General features: G+C 39.5%; 2 protein-coding genes across 4 annotated transcripts; both read right to left on the reverse strand.

Moving 5' to 3' along the window:
- Positions 1 to 2,982: 2,982 nt before the first annotated feature.
- LOC119072646 (MFS-type transporter EF102-like) lies at positions 2,983 to 5,479 on the reverse strand. Of its 3 annotated transcripts, none has more exons than XM_037177899.1 (6): positions 5,310 to 5,479; positions 4,808 to 5,224; positions 4,379 to 4,459; positions 4,070 to 4,295; positions 3,919 to 3,995; positions 2,983 to 3,860 (listed from the first exon to the last, which is right to left on the reverse strand). In XM_037177899.1, the coding sequence occupies exons 2-6, from the start codon at positions 5,090 to 5,092 to the stop codon at positions 3,084 to 3,086; spliced, it is 1,446 nt and encodes a 481-aa protein (XP_037033794.1). In that variant the 5' UTR covers positions 5,093 to 5,224; positions 5,310 to 5,479; the 3' UTR covers positions 2,983 to 3,083. The 3 variants fall into 3 exon arrangements, with proteins under 3 accessions (XP_037033794.1, XP_037033793.1, XP_037033795.1); XM_037177898.1 differs by having other exon boundaries at positions 5,292 to 5,478; XM_037177900.1 differs by lacking the exons at positions 4,808 to 5,224; positions 5,310 to 5,479 and having other exon boundaries at positions 4,070 to 4,285; positions 4,379 to 4,439.
- Positions 5,480 to 10,862: 5,383 nt separating this feature from the next.
- Positions 10,863 to 18,862, reverse strand: LOC119072639. The gene is made up of 3 exons (XM_037177888.1): positions 18,741 to 18,862; positions 17,780 to 18,458; positions 10,863 to 17,717 (listed from the first exon to the last, which is right to left on the reverse strand). The coding sequence occupies exons 2-3, from the start codon at positions 18,446 to 18,448 to the stop codon at positions 10,929 to 10,931; spliced, it is 7,458 nt and encodes a 2,485-aa protein (XP_037033783.1). The 5' UTR covers positions 18,449 to 18,458; positions 18,741 to 18,862; the 3' UTR covers positions 10,863 to 10,928.
- Positions 18,863 to 20,332: the final 1,470 nt, after the last annotated feature.

Below are 20,332 nucleotides of genomic sequence, written 5' to 3' on the forward strand. Positions count from 1 at the left end.
CCTATTGTGGTTGTCCAGAGATGCCAAATCAGCAAGAAAAAAAATGTCCGTCCGTCCGTCCGTCTGTCTGTCTGCACGATAACTTGAGTAAAACGCATCCGATTTTGAAAATTCTTTTTTTCCCCGTTTGGTAATGTCAAAAGACAGGCTAAGTTCGAAGATGAGTGATTTTGGATCGACCCCTCCCGAGCTGTGGCCCAATAAGTGCTTTACGGTTTTTCGAAGATATCTCCGGACATTTAAACGTTAAACTTGTAAGTGATACGTCAAATAAAAGGTATTTACAATACCGATCGACAAAAAAAAAGTTTATGGAAATCGGATGACCGACTCGTGAGTTAGACCCCTTGGTGTGAAACAGGCACAGGGCGGCAAGCAGTTTTTGCTTGTAGGTCGGCCACATTTGAACATATTTCGTCTGTTTTAGCTTTATTATATAGGTATTGACCGTACCAATCAGGGAAAAAAAATTTATGAAATTATGTTCTCCGGAGCGTGAGCTAGGTCTCTTGGAGTGAGCTCTTATCTGGCTACTCGGCCGTACAGTGAACGTGGAGTATTTTGTCAATATCTCGAGTAAATTTTGACCGAATTTCATGAATTTTTTTTGTTTGAAAGGTATTGACGAATGTAAAGCATCGGTACTATTTTCGGTTTCCTAACAAAATGGCTGCCGGCGGCCATATTGGATTTTATTAAAAGTGATATAAAGTGGGAAAAATGATACTTAGAGAGTTTCTGTTAACATGGAAATAATTTGTTATGTGTGTGGGGTTTCAGGGATTCCATATATGGACATCTATATATACCTATATACAGCTTTATTGAGCTATATACAGGCATAAAGAGCTATGTAATAGCATATTCCTCTGTGAAATGTTTATTTACAGTGAAATATAGGTAAATATAGCGGTATATAGCTGTTTTTAGAGATGAGCGGGCCGACGTTTTTTCAATACCCAACCCGACCCGGCCCGATCCAATTTTTTGAACCCGAGCCCGACCCGACCCGAGACTTTTCTCTTCGCGGCCCGACCCAACCCGACCCGAAAAAATCATCGGCCCGACGTGACCCGACTTTTTTTTACTATAAGAAATTTAATGAAAAATCATTTTCTACGCATAAAAGCTTTGCAATAATCTTATACGCGAAGTAAAATAATAAAATAAGTTAGTGTTTCATGCTTTATAGGCTTTTATTGGCTTAATTTAAATTTGTATTTCTAAGTCGGGCCGGCCCGAATTTTTGTTTTCAAAGCCCGACCCGACCCGACCCGAATGAATTTTCAAAACCCGGACCCGAACCCGATCGGGCCGGGTCGGGTCGGGTCGGGCCGATGTATTTCGGGCGGCCCGCTCATCTCTAGTTTAAATAGGAATTTATGAAATTTGACTTCGTACGGGGCTGTCTATATTGCCTCCGGCAATTTATTTGTATATGATAACAAGGCAAAGAGTGGATAATGTAAGTGATTTAAAAGGAAGAATAGTTTTTCAGCAGAGAAGAAAATGAAGTAAAAGAAATGAAGAGTTTCACATTAAAGGCTTTTGATACGAATAGGTGTTTCGTACGGGTCGGCGTTAGCTATGTTTGTAATTGGATAAAACGGCCCCGAACTACAAATGACATTCGAACTGAAATTACAAACCCTTTTGTACTAGTTGCACAAACGGCGTTATCGAACCATCTTTTTATTCAATTTCATCCCTTCTATTCATTCGCGTGAAAGTTAGGAAAAACAAGATTTTTAGTATGAACAACCTTGCAAAATTCTGGTTCAGCTATCTTGTTGTTGTTAATGGCCTGAACCAACGCACTCCAAGAACAGGCACAAGAGCAGATTTTTTTAACGGTCAAAAAACCTCTTATTTTGGGCCCCGCAGTGGTATTATACCAACATAAAAAAACGCGTTGCCTGAACTTCCCATGAAAAGCCCCAATTTTTAGAGGAAAACGGAAAACACCGAAAAAATCGAGGTTATGTTCAATGGTTTTTTCGATGCTCAACCGAAATCTCACTTTTCCAACCCTTTATCTGAAATCTTTACCCTATTATACACATTGTAAATTGTCTAGCAACACTTTGCTGTAATATTTCCGAGCGAAACGAACTTTTAAAGTCGAAATTACATGGGATACCATTACATCGTCAGCCCGTCTTAACAATTTTTTTTACGGAAAGCGTTTTCGAATTGAATATCATGTCGATATCGGAACGAATGTCTTTTTCACACTAGTGCCATGACGCCAGAGACTATTTTTGAGGAAAAACTTATCCCCATATTTTACTAAGTTTCACCACATTTTCTCGAATTTTCCAAGTTTTTCAAAAAAATATTTTTGGGAAATTCGTAGAGCTGGTGAAATCTAGGAAAATTCAAGAAAATGTGGGCAAATGTTTTACCAAAAATAGTCCATACATAAAGGACTTCCATATATTTAAAAACAAATCGTATTCTATCAACGCACTTAAAGCATGAGTGATACTATAAAATAGAGTACTGAAACTGGACAGTGTATAAAACAAGTTTTGGCACTGTAAAAAATATGGAAACATTTTTCATACAAAGTAGTACTCTATTTGACAGCTGTCAATCGTGATACTTTTGCTTGAAATGCATTGATTCTATACTTGAATAGGAAATAGCATTGTTGTACACACAAAAGATGTTGTTAAACTTGTCAACCACCACTCGTATTCTCATTGTCACATCTAGTGCGTAAAACACCATTTCGACAAATGTATCGAAAAGTGCGTTTTTTAGAACTACTACAAGAATGACACGACACATGAAAAGCAGCGTTTACGTATTCAATTTGCACTTAATTTTTTCTCATCAATGAATGGGTCAAATCAACCTTAAAATAAAATATTTCTGTTGGTTCAATGCTTCGATATCGATACACATTACAAGCGATAAAGCTAAAATAAGAAAACGGTGACCGATATTCTAACATAATTTCTTATCACACTAAGCTTCTTTATCAGTCAAAAAAGTCACATCAGCTTTTGAACGATTTACCGGCAAAATTTACCAATCTGATTACAACAACTTTCAAAGTCTAATTTTCCGTCCCCTCTTTACACATCAACATGTCCTTCTCTCTGTCGCCTTTCTGCCTCCAAACGATAATTTGGTGAGTTATACAAATACGACAAAGTCGATGCAACACACGAAACAGCACCCATACAAATAAGTGCAGTTTTCATATTTTCCGGAGGATCCGCATCGGCCGATTCATCTCTCAGTTCATCGCCAACAATCAAAAATATTACAGCGAATGTCTGTCCTCCCATCCACAACAGTGACGTTGATGCACTAGATGCCGTTGGGTATGTACATTCGATTCCCAGTTCGAGTGCGACTGGTAGTAGTGCAAAAGAAAGCAGGCCAATAATACAACAAACAGCACCGATGCCCGCAATAAAATCTCTTCGTACGGCGAATATGAAGCCGACATAGGCGAGACCCAGCAACGGTGTACACACCCTCAAAACTAAATGATACTTTTTCGTCTTGTCCACAAATGCTCCGGATATGCCAGCACCGATGATACCACTTACAATCAACGAGGCGCCGAATATTCCTGCCTCATCGTCACTATATCCGTATGGTATGACAATTTGATTGATGAGAGAGGAGAATGCATTGAAGAAAGCCACATAGATGGAAAAGACAATGAACAAAACCCAAAATGGAACATTCTTCGCAATTTTCCGGATGGAGGTCCAAAATGGCTCATCCGCTGCTTCAGCTAATGCGATTGCTGCAGAGCCTGACGGAGGTGTTGGTGGAAGGGATGGCATAAAAATTGCTGGAACTACAGCAACTGCAGCAACAATTGCACAAATCAGCAACTATGGATAACAGAACGAGAGTAAACATTTCGTCAAAATTGCTCGTGACATTCTATACCGTAAATGGCATATCACTGCTTTGTCCGCAAAGTGCTGGTATGACTATCATTGCAACTGCGGCTGCAAATGGATTAGCTTCAATGGATTCAAAGAAAATAATTTCTGAATTAGTTACAAGAAATCGAAATGCAAGCAAGATTTCAACTCACAAACGCTACCGATCGTCGTTCCGATAGCTCGACTAGATTCGCTAAACCAAATAGCAGCGTATTTCGGAGGTGCGTTCAAAAAGAACGGTTGAGCCGAGGCTGCTATAAACTGTCCTAATAAGATAACAACCAATCGCGGTTCGAAATTATCTTCGGAACTGCTGATAAATGAGGCAAAGTACCGTATCGCCGTTCCCACAAGATTGATGAGACCACCTAAAATAAGCTTGAACGGTAAGAGTTAAATTCCTTGTCAGTTTTAAAGAGAATTTATAGATTGGGAAGTTACAGTGCTAGTTTATGACCTACCGCTTTTTTGAGTCCCCATTTTTCAAAAACAAAACCGCTTACAGAGGACATAAGAATGTAAGCAACGAAATATAATATCACCTGAAATAATAAAATTCTAACAAGTTTCCGAAAGAGTAAGAGTAGCCATATACGGTAAAAACGCGAAATACCCATGTAAGTACAGGTCGAGTAAGATTTACGTGGGAGACGCAAATACTACATGTTACACGTAGAATGCACATTTAAGTTGTAAAATTTACGAATGAGACAACTAACGACGACGAGAGCAATCACTTATTCGTACTTTTCACTAAATTTTACGACTTAAATACACATAGTACGAGATGTAGTATGTACGTCTCACACGTAAATCGTACTCGTCATACGTACATGGGTGTTTTACCTTTTTGTCCGTGCAATTTCATCTCATAAACAATTGATACTCACAGACAAATTCACATGACTTTTTCCCGTATGAAGCCATTCGGCAGATATATCAGGTACTGCATTAAACGTTAACCACACAAGACCGGTGGAAAGATTCAGCATAAATATTGCCAACATACCGAACCACCTTCTTTTGTACATAACATATTGACCATCCACTGCGACGCGATTCGAGGTATTTGTTGCAACTTTCGCATCATACTTCTGTAATTCATCATCCGTTTCCGTTGCTTTCGACAAATCGTCTTCCTCAAATGCGATGTTTTCGTGGTGATTCTTATCCATGCTTTCAGTTCACTAATATCTTTCTATGTTGCGTTGGAGTCAATTCAATTTGAACAACTGATCTGAATGTAAACGATTGTTTTTGCAGAAAATCGGATTTTTGTTATCGAAATAGCGCAGATAACGAATTAACTACAGATATAGACGAGTGTATTTATTGAAATAACCAGTTTATAGTCGACATATATATTTGTGTTACTTCACAAGCAGTGCACACCTATTGATAAATAGTGTCGTCATAACATATATAATATCTCACATTATGTCTCACGCGAAGTCAAATAAATATTTCCATTCACAGAACAACAATCAACATTCACATTGGTACCTATAAAGTGGGGGAACAATACCTAATAAACTAAAATAAAAATAAAAGTTTTAACTACTGCACGACAACAAGTGGTGTATAATACCACACACTAAGACCACTTTCTGACCTAAAACTATTTGCGACGCATTGTATTCTGAATGATGACTCGAACTCGAACGAAGACCACAATTAGCGATGATATTAAGTTTATATTTTAGTTCCGAAAAGCAACTTACTGAAGAATAAGAATGCACATGAATTTATGATGTCATCAACAGCAATCGGTGTATTTATACCAGGTCCGAATTTCCGTTCGGGCGACTTTTTCCAATTAGGTCCTCGATTCGTTTGACTGAGTAATATTGTGTAACTTACACCAGTGTAAGTGAATCACACAGTTCCGCCACATCACACTAGGGAGCAGCGATTTGGCGGTGCAAAATTTTAAAAGAAAACAAAAAAGATTGCGGAAATAGCTCAGGGAAATTTTTTCGATGGGAATATAAAAATGTAAAACACGAAATAGTTATTTGCATCACTTGGATTGAAACCACGAAATCATGCCCGCACGTTAGTTAGCGGGCGTGACGCAAGTCCACTACTAAAAATGTTTTAACAAAAATTTTTTGAGGACGGCGGAGCATATTAACAGCAACTTTTTTACTTCTCCCCCTTAAAATTTGATAACTTTTGGTGTATGTTTGGCAACGGGACGTATATACAGTTATATTGACATATATATAGCTATATTGACCTATATATAGCTATATTGACCTATATATAGCTATATTGACCTATTTATAGCTATGTTGACCTATATATAGCTATATTTACATATATATAGCTATATTGACCTATATATAGTTATTACATGACTATATTGACCTATTTATAGTTACTATATAGCAATATTGACCTATATATGGTTAGTATATGCCTATATTGACCTATATATAGATATGTTGACCTATATATAGTTAGTATATAGCTACATTGACCTATATATAGTTAGTATATAGCTATATTGACCTATATATAGCTATATTGACCTATATAGTTAGTATATAGCTAAAAATTTTTTTTTTAATTTTGAAAATTTTTCAAAATTTTTCAAAATTTTCAAAATTTTCAAAATTTTAAAAAATTTTCAAAAATTTCAAAAACTGTCAAAACTTTTCAAAAATTTCAAAAATTTTCAAAATTTTCAAATCTATCAAATTTTTCAAATTTTTTAATCTACTAATTCTTCCAAAAGAACTGATATCAGTCAAAAACACTCAAAAAAGTAAAAGTGACGCAAGTCCCTGTGCATACTTCCAAAACAACTGATATCGCTGGAGGTGACGCATTCTCCGCTTGTACGCAAAAACTGTAACAGCAAAAATTTGACCAAAGAAATTCTAGAAACAAAATTTTACCAAAAAAAATTTTGCGTCACAAGTGGCAGATGTTGAGGAAAGTACTTTTAAGAATTTTTTTAAAATAGGCAAGAATACGTCCTAATACGTCCGAATCATCTGCCACTTTGTGACGCAAAATTTTTTTTGGTAAAATTTTGTTTCTAGAATTTCTTTGGTCAAATTTTTGCTGTTACAGTTTTTGCGTACAAGCGGAGAATGCGTCACCTCCAGCGATATCAGTTGTTTTGGAAGTATGCACAGGGACTTGCGTCACTTTTACTCTTTTGAGTGTTTTTGACTGATTACAGTATACGTGTGAATTCGTATACCGAGAGTTCGACTTCGTCTCGACGAAACATACATACTTATGCAAAAATTATTCACGTGGTATACGAATTCGCACATATGCTGTGATTGAGTGGTTTCAATCCTGTGATGCACACAATTTTACACTCGTCACACCATGAAATGCACAAACAACAAAACCAAGTATACACGCACGGAATTTTGGAAACCGACACATTTTCTGTTTCTGTGTTTTACTTGAGTTTCTGATTTCTCCACCTAAAAATACATGCAAAATTCACAAAAAACCAGCAAACCACGAAACAGAAAATGTGTCGGTTCTCAAAATTCCGTGAGTGTAATACACACCGTTCAAGGTTGAACTTGAATTTATAGAAAAAGAATGAGAATAAAAACGAAACCGAAAATACGCGATATAAAGCCGAACGAGTTGATCGTTCGATGTGTATCACACTACTACTCGTTGATACGGAGAGTAAGCTCCGCCTTCGTATCAAATTTCTCTCTTTGACGAATAACTCCTCCATTAAGTAATACATCGCCTGGATCTCTAGGCCTGTTTGCAAGGTCTGCTGGGAGAGAACTAAAAAAGTGTGGTTTTCGATAACTTTTGACGCGTGATATTCAGTGTTTTCATGGTTTGGCGAGTGTAAAATTTATTTCAAAAATTTCGTTCACTTCGCTCGCTAGAAACAGTATACAAATTTTGATTAGGAGATGGCTTTCCGTTAATTTTTTCTTCGATTTCCAATCGAAATTTTTCTGCTGAGGCCTTTCATTTAATTTTTCTTTGTTTTCCAATCGAAATTTTCCTACTGAGACCTTTTTCTCAATTTTTCTTCGATTTTCAATCGACATTTTTAATTTAATTTTTTCTTTGTTTTCCAATCTAAATTTTTCAACTGAAGCCGTTTTCTCAATTTTTCCTTTGATTTCTAATCGAAATTTCCAATTCCCAGAAAAAATTTAGAATTTTTTTGATTAGAAATCAAAAAGAATTGAGAGAAGGGCCTCAGTAGAAAAATTTCGATTGGAAAACAAAGAAAAAATTGATAGAAGTAAGAAAATTTTGATTGGAAATAGAAGAAAGAATTAACGGAAAAGGCCATCAGTAGAGAAATTTCGATTGGAAATTTAAAATTTTGCCTATGTCCGCTAAAATGGGCTTAATTTGTTTCAACAAATAGTTGAAATTTAAAAAAGCACTGTCGGGACTTCGCATGACTAAGGCAAAAGGCCCTTCGGGAAGTATGGCCATACTGTGAATTCGGGTGATTATCGACGGACCTTTTGATTTTTTTTACATTTTTGGGATCTATTCAAATGCCATACATCTCATTTGAATAGACCCGAGGAGCCAGTGCCAGTCCATCCCTGATTAATATTTTTATTTACGTGAAAGAGAGAACACTCTCGTAAATAAATCGTTTGTGTGATTTTTATCAAGAAGTTAATCGGTTTTTGGGTATGTTTCAGAGCAGGGCCTATTTTTGGATTATTTTTTTTGGAAATTTGGAGTCAGTTAAAACGCAAGGCTGATTCAGCAGTTGCCAAAACCGTTCGAAATGGTGGAAATTTTTGGTTTTTGGACGCTCGCAGTTTTTGGAAATTTTTGGCAATTTTTTGGAAATTTTGAAAAAAAAAATCCAAAAAAAATTCCAAAAAAATTTCCAAAAATAGGCCCTGTTTCAGAGTGTGTTTGAAAGCTGTGCTTAGCGCTAGTGAAGACAGCGTTCAGAATTGGTAACGTTGGCCTGTTACAAGTGAACAAAAGATTCGTTTGTTATTTTTTGGGTTGAAGTTCAGGGAGAGGCTGGAGTCTCTGAATCAGTACCAGGATTTCTCTCATAAATTTTCCAACTTTTTTTAATTTCTTTATGAATATTCCAGTTTTAGTGACGATGAAGGTCATGTCCGGAGCGACAGCGGAGGACTTGACGCAGTCTAACTTCCAAAAAAAGAACGAAGAATTTTTTTTGAGACGCGGCAACTATATATAGGCGAGAATTTAAGTTTCTTTCCTTTGGCCTGTATCACCACAAATTCTATTCTATCTTATTCGCGCTTCAAATACGAGCAAAACGAGCTATCACTCGACTATGTAACTTTAAAATTGCTGGAGATACATCGTTTTGAAGTTGGTCATTTTGATAGAAAATGCACCAAATTAACGTTTTCCAAACAATCAAAATCTTTCAACTTACTCTGTCTATCTGTCTATCTATCGACGGTCGATCTCGGAAACTAGTCAGCCAATCTCCATGAAATTTTGCAGGAACCTCAGGGTGGGCATAAAAATGAAAATGTGATACGCCATTACCCCAGGAAAAACCAGAATTTTGTTTTATTGGCCTCGAAGTGGTTTCTGAGTGTGGTTTTCGAGGGTCGGGAACGCGTTTTCGGCTGTAGCTTAGCTGTATTGAAACCTACAGAGGCGTGCGACCCATCAAATGAAAGGTATTCGTAACACGATTCGAACAAAAAAATAATTAAAAAAATCGGGGCAGATTCGTTTGAGCTAGAGTGATTAGAGTGACCAAATTTTGTGCTACTCGAGCGTAGGATGAAAGGACTAATATTTTTTTGGATTATGAGAGATAGAGATTTACTTTCTTCGGCAAAGTCTCAGAGTTTTACGAGTAGAACACATTGGCATATGTGAAAAATGTCGAAAGTTGGAAATGGGTGGGTCAATTATGTTTTTAGAGGTATTTCTTGAATGGTGGCAGATAGAGAGTTACTTTCTTCGGCAAAGTCTCAGAGTTTTACGAGTAGAAAAGAAGGGCATTTGTGAAAAATGTCGAAAGTTGGAAATGGGTGGGTCAATTGGGGTTTTAGAGATATTTCTTGAATGGTGGCAGATTTTCGTCAAATTTCGATTTTCGTCAAATTTTCGATTTTCGGCAAATTTTCGAATTTCGTCGAATTTCGTCAAATTTTCAAACTTAGTCAAATTTTCAAACTTAGTCAAATTTTCAAACTTAGTCAAATTTTCGATTTTCGTCAAATTTTCGATTTTCGTCAAATTTTCGAATTTTGTCAAATTTTCGAATTTCGTCAAATTTCGTCAAATTTTCGAATATCGTCGAATTTTCGAATATCGTCAAATTTTCGAATTTCGTCAAATTTTCGAATTTCGTCAAATTTTCAAATTTCCGAATTATAACTGTTATAAAAAGCAGTGTTCTAAAACTTCTAAAACGACTGATATCCCAACAAAAATCTCTTCGAGAAAAGTGTGACGCAGTCTTTGAAGTACAATTTCTAAAATGAATGATATCGCTAGAGTTGACGCTTTCAGCTTCGTTACGCAAAAATTAAATTTTACACCCAATTTTAGTTCAAACAAGCTGGCTTAGTTTTTCTCATCATCTGCCAAATAAGTTTTACCAAGAAAATTTGACTGGAAACAACCAAAATTTTACCAAAAAAATCTGCGTCGCAAAGTGGCAAAAGTTCAGGAACAGACCAGCAAGAAAATTTATCTGCCACATGCGACGCAGATTTTTTTGGTAAAATTTTGGTTGTTTCCAGTCAAATTTTTTTTGGTAATTGGGTGTAAAATTTAATTTTTGCGTAACGAAGCTGAAAGCGTCAACTCTAGCGATATCATTCATTTTAGAAATTGAACTTCAAAGACTGCGTCACACTTTTCTCGAAGAGATTTTTGTTGGGATCTAAGGTCTTTTGATGAAACGTGAGTTAATTGGACAATGAAAACTAATTTCAACTTAGAACTCAATTGGGTTTTCCTTCGGTTTATAATAAATTTTATTTTCAATTTTCAAGAAACAATAATAAGGCGAAAAATCTACAATTTTCACTGGGCACAGTTCAACTTCGCATGGTCAAAAACCTTCAGTCCCAAGTCGTAGGACTTCTTACACAAATCTGCCGGTGATACATTGTCCGTAGATAACCGCAATTCAAATTCGAAATGCTTGGGGAACCATTCGAATTCATGCCTGTGAGCATGGAAAATTCCGTCATGAATTTCACTCAGCACGCACTCGTCATTCTCGGCGTTAACGAATTTCATAACGGTTGCAACAATTCTCATACTGCGATAGCGCCAGTTGAAGTGGTAAATGTCCGGAATTAACGGCTTTGATGGAAGTTGATCCATAAGATTATCTTGCAAGTGTTTCGAAAACGCCTCCGTAAAAATGGAACGCTGATCCAAGTACTCGATGACGGTTTTTAGATTAGTTTCGTCGTCATCGAGTGGAGTTTGGCTCTCCAAGTAAACTCGAACGTCATGACCGCGATCTTCTTCAATTTTATTGAATGTTGCCGACAACCACCGAACCTTGCGATGTTTTATTTCTGTGATTCTGCCGACCTTATCGCACAATACATTCAATTCTCGCTGTCGCCAAAGAACTGTTAGACTGGTGTAGTAATCGTCGGAGTCTGTTGGTATCTCCTTAAAGCCATTCTGTGCTGCAAACTCTTTGGTTTCATTGAAAGGAACACGCCAGTCGGTGTAGAAGGAGTGTCTTATTCCATTACCGTCATTGATTTTCGGCGTGGACTTGAATTGAAGACTTTTGTTTCTTTGCGGCCCGCTACGCATTTTTAACTCATGAAGCGGTATTAACGCCAGTGTATCCGTACTGTTGTCACTCTGTCGTTGAGATCGTACCAGCGTCGACGAGTTGTAATTTTTCATATCCTGAATGATGTCATGTTGTCGCTCCAGTTCAAGATTTTCTTCCATGTGCGCCACTTTCTCCTCAACATTTTGCAATGAAATCGTCTCAAACGTATTGTGCAAAGCTTCCGGAATGTGAAAGAAGTAGTGATGGCCACACCGAACTCTGCAAACCAATTTACCGAAAAAGCGAAGACATCTCGCACTCTTTCTGGCTGATCTCTGCTTTTCATCATACCAATCCATTTGTTTCAGGAACCGGTTTTCGTAGCGTTGATACTCAAGCACTCTCCAATTCGCATTTCGATCATGGCACAACTTTAATGTTGACTTCCATATACCCATGTGGTGGACATGGTATCGATCGCCCTCGTACGATGAAAATGACACTTCTGTCGAAGATCCATTGCCGAACTCTGGCAAAATGATTGTAGCATTCATCACATGGTAAATCTTCTTCCGGGATACGTCTCTGACCCGAACGTTCATAATTTTCCAGTGAATTTTGTTAATACCTTTCTCAACATCAGCAAAGTATTTATGGTCACCACTGACCTCGACATAGTAGAATCCGTTCCGTTCGGTGAGCGTAAGGTGCAGATTTTCCGCGTTCTTTGGATTACAAACCCTTTTCAATTCCTTCAAACACGAGATTCTTGAAGCTTCGGTGGACGTGTTCGGGTCGACATATCGCTTATCGAGTCGAAACAGTCGCTTTTTAGTGCAAAACTCGAACAATTTTTGAACGTCACCATCATGCACTGATAGAATGCAAAGTGCAACTTCAGCGATTTGGCACAGTTCGTCCACCAGATCTCCTTTTATCAAAGGTTCCTTCGTCAACGGGTCCACTTTCGTTATTAGCCACAATCGATTTCGGGAACTGACTTGTTTCAAGAAGTCGTAAATTAACGTTCCGCACCCCGAATCATTTACCGAATCAATCCAACTGGCAAAACGTTTCAGAGTGTAAGACGGTGGCGTGTTTTCGATATCCGTCTGTGGTGCTGAAGTGGTTGCAAATGAGACAAATAGGTGACAGAACGAGATGACTGTCATGAGCCCTTCACTTCCACATGATTTCACAATTTTGGCAATTCGAGCCCATTCAATCAGAACTTTAAGAGCGGCCCAGCATCCTACATTCCTGTCGAGTGTACTGGCCAGCGTGCTCGTCTTTCTAACGCCGTCTAGAAAATTTGTTATTTCGATGTGCTGTGATTTGTAAGTGAGTGCGACGCAATGTGGTCTCTTCAGGATCTCCACGTTGTGGTCCATTTGATATAAGGACTTGCTGATAGTGGAGAAATCGCTGCTCGTCGCACACAAGTCAATGTCCGAATGTTCTTCATTCAGTCCAAGCGCTGAGCTGCCATAAAGATGACACTCAATTCCATTCAGTTTATCGGTCACTGTCTCGTAAATATTGTATCGCGTACGCCAGTCATTCAACCATCGAATCTTGTTGTACACGACCCATCGATGCGTTGAGTCGAGAATTTTTTGTGAAATGGTTTTGCGGATGCACTCGTCGAAATTTACGTATGGCAACGCAAGGAACGAAAAACTATGGACGGGCCATGGAGACGATTTGGGTCTGCTGTACCATTCGAGAATTTTCTCTTGATTATTATCGTTGTCCGATCGCCATTTATCGAAAATGGTTTTCCATTTTCGCCAAAATGCACCTACGTCCGTGAGTACATTTTGGCGTAATTGGTGTTCCTGTTTGTACGTGGACAAATATTCACTTTTCCAGATCGGTGTGCCAGAAAACAGATCCACTTCGGACTCTAAATCGAAACTCTGCAGCCGCGTTTTTATCTCATAGCAATACGCAGCATAGCAATTTTCGATGGAATTTGTGTCACCGGTGATGCTGAACTTTGAATTGCTTGTGGTGAAACGTCGCTTTTCGAGGAAAACTTCCAGAATCGGCTTTGATTGCCGGAACAACTCACCAAGAATTGTTTCCGAGCGATAAGACGCCTTATCAGCTTTCTGCATAAAGTCTGGATACTGAGACGGCAACAGCTTCGGCGGTATTTTCCCCACCGTGTATCCCTTCTTTGGAGCATCGGTTTCGGCTGTAACATATTTAGCTAATTCAATGCTTCGTTCGTGTCTCATATTAAATTGATCGGCGACCGCCAGATGTGCATTCGCAACAATGCCGAGCTGATTTTTCGACACATAGTCGCAGTAAAACTGCATCATCGATTCGTGATTCGAATTGCATATTTGCACCGTTTCACTTTCTGTCGTTTTAAGTTCGACCACTTTTTCACCGGGAATCTGCAGGCCCTGCGGAACCAAATTCTCATCCCAAATGACGTAGTATAAGTCACCATCTAGATCACCTCCAGAGCATTCACTGGCATGCGAGCTAGGCCCTTTCGATGGCATAACCAAACAGTTTGTGTACAAATTTCTCAGAGCTGAACAGCTCTTCCCGGCCATCAATACTCGAATGTCTGAAGGTAGTACGCACGGATTTCGGAAGATCAAGATTTTTCCTTCTAACTCATAATCGAAATCACTTTCAACGATGTGTGCGTAGATTTCGCCATATTCCAAGGTTTCGGTTTCGTCCAGCACGCCCATTAAAATCCTGCCATTCGGAACGGGTATGTGAGAGTGGTCGGTAATTCCGGAGATTAAAGCGACTGAATTGCTAATCAACATTTGACTGAAGAACGGCTCTCGCACTAAATGCTGCGGTGGAAAGAGTTCCCAATCAAAAATTTTCGACTGAGATTGCACAAATGATAGTGACGAATTGTCGTCAACCAATGTGTACATACAATTTGTGAGTACTATGTGCTGCATTTCAAGGAAGGTATCGTCAGGAATTCCATAACATGACAGTAAAAGAATCACATGTCGATTCAGAAACAATGGCAGAGAACGGCTGTAATTTAGCACTTCCAGAGTGTTGTGCTTGCTTTCAAATTTCTTCATCGATTTTCGGAACGTAACCTCATCGTCCTGATGAAAAGCGCTGATGACTCCCTTGATTCCGCCGACTCTAATCTGAAATGCCGTAGGTTTTTGTGGTAGTTTCAGCACAGATTGCAGCTTCTCCACTAAGCTGTGCGAAACTCTGCCGATTCCATCACTGAAATTGACGCCATTCTTTTCCACGTCATTCGCTACCGTATGCAAGTATCGCTCATTCAAAGTTACTGTTTCCGAACTGGCGGCGAAGGCCAACGCAAGACGTGTTAACTTTCTACCAGCGCTCCAAGTACCTGGAAATTCGCCAATTTTATCGTAAACATCGTCTCTGTTCAGTGTGGAGAACCAGCAACGTCCCTCTCGTAGTTGCGAGTTTGAGCAGCCCAGAAATGTGAACGTTTTCTCTCCAATTTTGATTCCGTTTCGCAGCACGGCTAGGAACCAGTCACAAATATTCGCCGATCGCCACGGATTACCGCCATTCTCATCAGTGAATGAAATCAGTAGGAAGTTTTCCGGGTCCGGATGGTAGCGAAAAATTCGATTCTTTTGCACCGACTGCATGGGTAAATAAACGAATCGTGTAGGTGTTACATTCACTCGACACAGTGACACATAGTCCTCGGGATGGCGTTCATATTCCGAAAACGGAAGTCGCACGTCCTGAATGTTATTAATTTTTAGCCTCTGAAAGCGAACTGGTGTCGTGTTGTTTAGCAGCAGCTTCAGTGCGGTCAAAGACGAGCACTTATAGAACCGTTCCAAAATGCGTTGCGGTAAAATTGTTGGTAGCAACGCTGAATGTGTGCTATGCCAAACTTTGATCAAATAATCGGTCATGAAAGGTGTTTTAGCAGGCTGACTGTTAGCGGATCGATAGCTGTCCTGCCCATTTGATTTATTTAGCTGACAAACGTTATAAACGTTCATGGTGAATGCATGAAATGCTCTTCGAAGCGCCGTAGATGTTTCACAGTCTATCGATGTCTTACGTTGAAGGCACAGATTGAACGACTTTGTGGTGAAGTCGAAATGAGCCAATTCCTCGTCGATGAAGTATGCTGGCGGATTACGTAGACACAAAAATATTTCCAACGAATTCATTGTGTCGTTGATCAGAATCGTTTCCACGTTGATTGCCTGAATGCGGAATTGTCGATTGTTTGCCGAAATTTTCATTGCATTGTTATGAACATGAAACTCAATCACATTGTCCCACCAAATCGGACTGAAGTCAAAATTGACGGTGGTGAAATCATCGAAGAAACATCCGGTTAACGAATCGAAAACCACAGTTGTCTGACGGGCCATGTTTTCGCTTTGACTGTTTTCATTTACTTCAATCCACGATCGGAATCGTGGGATGGATGAAACTTCCTTGATAATTCTTGACATGCTTTCATCGTTCGATACTGTGAAGTGAGCGTCGATAAATCTTTTATTCACTTTCACCCGGTCGCAGGATTGCATGTGGTCCAGCAGAGCAGCTGAATTGACAAAGTGCACAAACCGCAGCTTAATAACTTTTCCAACACCAACAGTCACTGGATCATTTTCCATTTCATCATCGTCGTCACCATCAGACTCGTCATTTACAAAATAACTTTCTGCAGAATGACGATCATCAGACAGCAAAAACTGGTCCAATTCTTCGCCAATGTCTTGATCAAGAGCGCTGTGATTTTCGGCCATCAATTGACGAATGGTGTAGTTCATAGCGACTTCCATCTGTGTCAATTGATTCGCCCTTTGTTGTTTGTCGGCCGAAACGAAGGCTACGAACGTTGCGACATCCATACGGGCGCGTCCTCTCGCTTGAATGATTGATTTCACTGACTTTACCCCATCAAAACATATGACCAAACCACACATCGCAACATCAATTCCTTGCTCGAGAACGGACGTAGCAACGAGTAATCGACACTCACCAGCCCGAAACATTTCCAACACCTTCTGTTGCACATCTTTGTACGTTGAGCCGCAATTTGCGTTTCCCATCACAGAAATGGGATTCATTTCGTTTATGAGCGGATCGTCTTTCAGTCGTCGACACAATCGTTCGGCAGTACTGCGACGTTCAACAAAAATCAGAATTCGTTCATGTTCGCCGCGATGCTTTTTCAGTACACTCAACAGCTCCAATAATCTCGGAGAATTCTCGGCAATGTCATGTTCCGTAAATATTTGCTCGACGGATTGACGCAATTGCTGAACGATTGGTGCAAGTTGAGCAGAATGTTTCGATGGGACGCGATCTCTTTCCACAAAGTCTAGGTCAGCACGAATCAACTGGATTAGTTTCGCTGGTCCGAAAATTTGCAATATATTCAATGAGTCCAACCACTTTCGCATCCAAGTCGTCAATTGCAATAACTGAATGTCGTCCTCGTCTTGTCCAACCAACCGTGCCATGCTGATACTTTTCGAAATTGTGTCAATTTTGCTTTGCACACTAAATTTGCGCGGAAATGTTTTCCAATTGGCTTTGTAAAACGGATGCAGCCCCGACAGCAAGTTCAACGATTCGATAACAAATTTTTCATATTCCATCTCAAATGCGGTCTTCTCAATCGCCACATAGTTGCAACTTATTCGATTCGGTTTTTCCGTACTATCGTCCAGTAACGGCGTATATGGCACTGCTCCAAGTCTACTGCATAACGAGGATATACTTTGACTCATATTATGTTCATTCAAGCACGGTGACGCTGTCAATCCTAAAACTCTTGGCCGTTTCGATTCTGGACACCGACTAATGTAAGGCAGCAAACGGCCATAATTTGAATTAGGGCTGTTGGCTAGGTGGACCTCGTCGAATATCAGTAGAGATATTTGCGACATGGCGATTTGATTGAGTTTTATTGCGTTGAAAAGCATATCCGGAGTACAAACGCAAATTTCCTCCGGTGACCAGGTGCTCCGTTTAAATTCGTCACCGCTCCGACGAATTACGTTAAAACCAGTGTTTCGTTCAATAGCAGATGCTTGTTGATCCACCTGATGAAGACAGAAATGACTGAGAACGGACACGACAATCATTTGTTAACAGTAAAACTCACCAGTACGACAGTCGGAACTAGAAAGACTTGTCCCTTGCTCGGGTTCCGTTGCTGGTACGCTTTCATCAACATACAGGCGATCAGGGTTTTTCCCATCCCCGTTGGCAAACACATCAAAACGCTATTGAAGCAGGCAAAGCAAAATCCACGCCACTGATAGTCCTTCGGCGACAAGTCACTTTTCGATGCCACAGCTTTTCCAGCTGCGATAATGTCATCCAGATCAGATACACTATGAAAGTGGACGGTATCCAATGCAACCAATGGTGCAGGGTTGTTTGGAATTGTCGCAGTTATGCGGCGAATGTTCGGGTACATGTCGATCAGTTTGGACCATTTGGCTTTTTTCCTCGCCGGCGATCCACTGTTCGTGTCCAACAAGTAGACGTTTCTCGACGAAAAATTGACCGTCATTTGTTCGAAGCCACTAATTAGGTTTACGACGCCCACTTTGAACTGGCAATTGGCACAGTGCACATTATACGGGAAACGTTCGTCACTTGATCCGACTAGGCGAATGTTCATGGGAATGGCGCCACCAGGAATGACATATTCAGGCCCGAGAGCCAAATTCCATCCACCGGTGGTAAGGTCTTGATAGAATGCAATTTGACTGAAATCGGCGAGGTTCAATTGCGAACAATCCTTGAATGAGCACTTCAATGGCATTTTTGAGAGCCTAGAACGAAATTGAGACAAATGATAAAAATCGTAGCGACCATAAAGTGTAGCTCTAGATTATGTCAGCGACTGACAACAAGAAGGGAGAGAATTTAGCTTGAACGATGTTCCACACCAACAATTCATGAACTTCGAGATTGCTTATACTATTTACAACATAGGTCAATAACCGTGCAATGTTGGTATTGCAGTAGTCATTGATAAAAACAGAGTGATTGAAAACGTCCCTTTATCGAAAGAAAATTTCTTATGATTTTCGCAAAAACAATCAAAATCTTACTTTGCTCTACGTGCACAACTTGATCTGCAATTTGAGCAGTGAAAAATCAATTATTTTGCACTGCAATTTTCGTAAAACTTCCGTTCCCATCTGAGATTTGGATGGGGAATAACCGACAAAATTGTAAACAAATGAAATTGTCAAAATATGCCTTCCGACATGCAGCGCCTCTATTATAAAACGGTTACAACACTCTAATCAACAAGTTGGTGAGTTTGTGTCGGGTGTCATTGAAATTTTCAAAAATTCGTGGCAAATGACCATTTTTTGAAAGGATGCGATTTTCGAACTGAAAATTATTAAGATTGACGAAGTACATGCGTTCCGCAAACTTTATCTGTCGGTCAGGTCCCTTGACTGATAATTTTCGCAATATAAATTTTATCAATTTTAGTTGTATATACGTGAAGACTACTACTTCCTTTTTCTAATTTACTCAATTTACATTAATAATAATTTGTTCGGGATTATAAATAAAAAATTTCATTTAACTTTTTCGATGGCGGTATCGTCCCCAATATAGATGTAACATTTCCCTTTTGTATCGCTATACTAATGCGTTGAATCAGGTACGATGTAGACCGTTTTTCGTTTGTCACATCTGCGATTTTACTGCCTATCTTCTTGATTAAATCTAACCCATGTTTACCAATAACTCCCGAAGTTTCCGAGCCGATGGGCACAAAGCAGAATTGATTGGACAAATCAGAATAATGGCGAAATTTCTTATCTTCGGCCTGTTTTGCAGCATATCCTACATGTCTTGAGGTTGATTCCAGATATGAAGGGGCGAAAGTGTCCCGACATGTATAATCCCAGAGAAGGGATTTTCCACGTTCCCATGGTACGAGAGTTAAGCCGTCTGGTAATTTTCCATCTGGTCTTGAGCATCCGGGGGGTTCCAAGATTGCAGGAACTTCCGCTGATCGTAGAGCTCGCTGGAGGATATTATTTGCTGATGCATGTCGAATCCTTGTACCTTTTGCCTTTGAACAGGATAGTCCGTGTCTACCAAATTGATCGACCTTTTCTCCACAGATGCAAGTATGTGGTTGCACAATCGGTGTGCCTAAGCGTAGTGACATAGCGACTCTGAATTCATCATTTGATAGGTATGTTCCCAATTGGGGTGATGGAATCACCTGTAGCCATGCGCTGGTATGACACACTGAATTTGATAAAAGTCTTGCTTTATCTTCTTTGGTGTTGACCGATGAATGTATTGAACTGATTGTGTTGTTTATCATATCGATTTCCCAAGCGCTTTGGGACTTTCGTACTGCTGCATCTGGCAAGTCACCATGTTTGTCACACCAAAGTTCTTCTGCCTCCGATTTTGCAAAATCAATTTGTCGGTATTGTTCAGATAACAAATTGTCTAACAAGTCGGAAACTTCGTAAATTGATGATAAAAAGCACGGTAGGGCTATGTCAGATGCATGACGGATCCCAATTCCTCCATATTTAATTGGCAAGGCTGATTCGGACCAAGCTTGAGGTGTTAATTGAACGTTGAGAAGTGATTCTAATGATTCTTTCAAAACTTCGTCATAATGTTGTAGACCAATACTGTTGCGCCACATTGGTGTTCC

Source organism: Bradysia coprophila (assembly GCF_014529535.1).
Source record: "Bradysia coprophila strain Holo2 chromosome IV unlocalized genomic scaffold, BU_Bcop_v1 contig_84, whole genome shotgun sequence".
NCBI classification, from domain to species: domain Eukaryota; kingdom Metazoa; phylum Arthropoda; class Insecta; order Diptera; family Sciaridae; genus Bradysia; species Bradysia coprophila.

Coding starts and splice junctions, on each gene's coding strand:
- LOC119072646 (XM_037177899.1), bottom strand. CDS start 5,092: ATGGATAAGAATCACCACGAAAACATCGCATTTGAGGAAGACGATTTG. Junction 4,460..4,807: donor AAAGTCATGTGAATTTGTCT/GTGAGTATCAAT, acceptor TTATTATTTCAG/GTGATATTATATTTCGTTGC. Junction 4,296..4,378: donor AATGGGGACTCAAAAAAGCG/GTAGGTCATAAA, acceptor TTACCGTTCAAG/CTTATTTTAGGTGGTCTCAT.
- LOC119072639 (XM_037177888.1), bottom strand. CDS start 18,448: ATGCCATTGAAGTGCTCATTCAAGGATTGTTCGCAATTGAACCTCGCC. Junction 17,718..17,779: donor TAGTTCCGACTGTCGTACTG/GTGAGTTTTACT, acceptor TGTCTTCATCAG/GTGGATCAACAAGCATCTGC.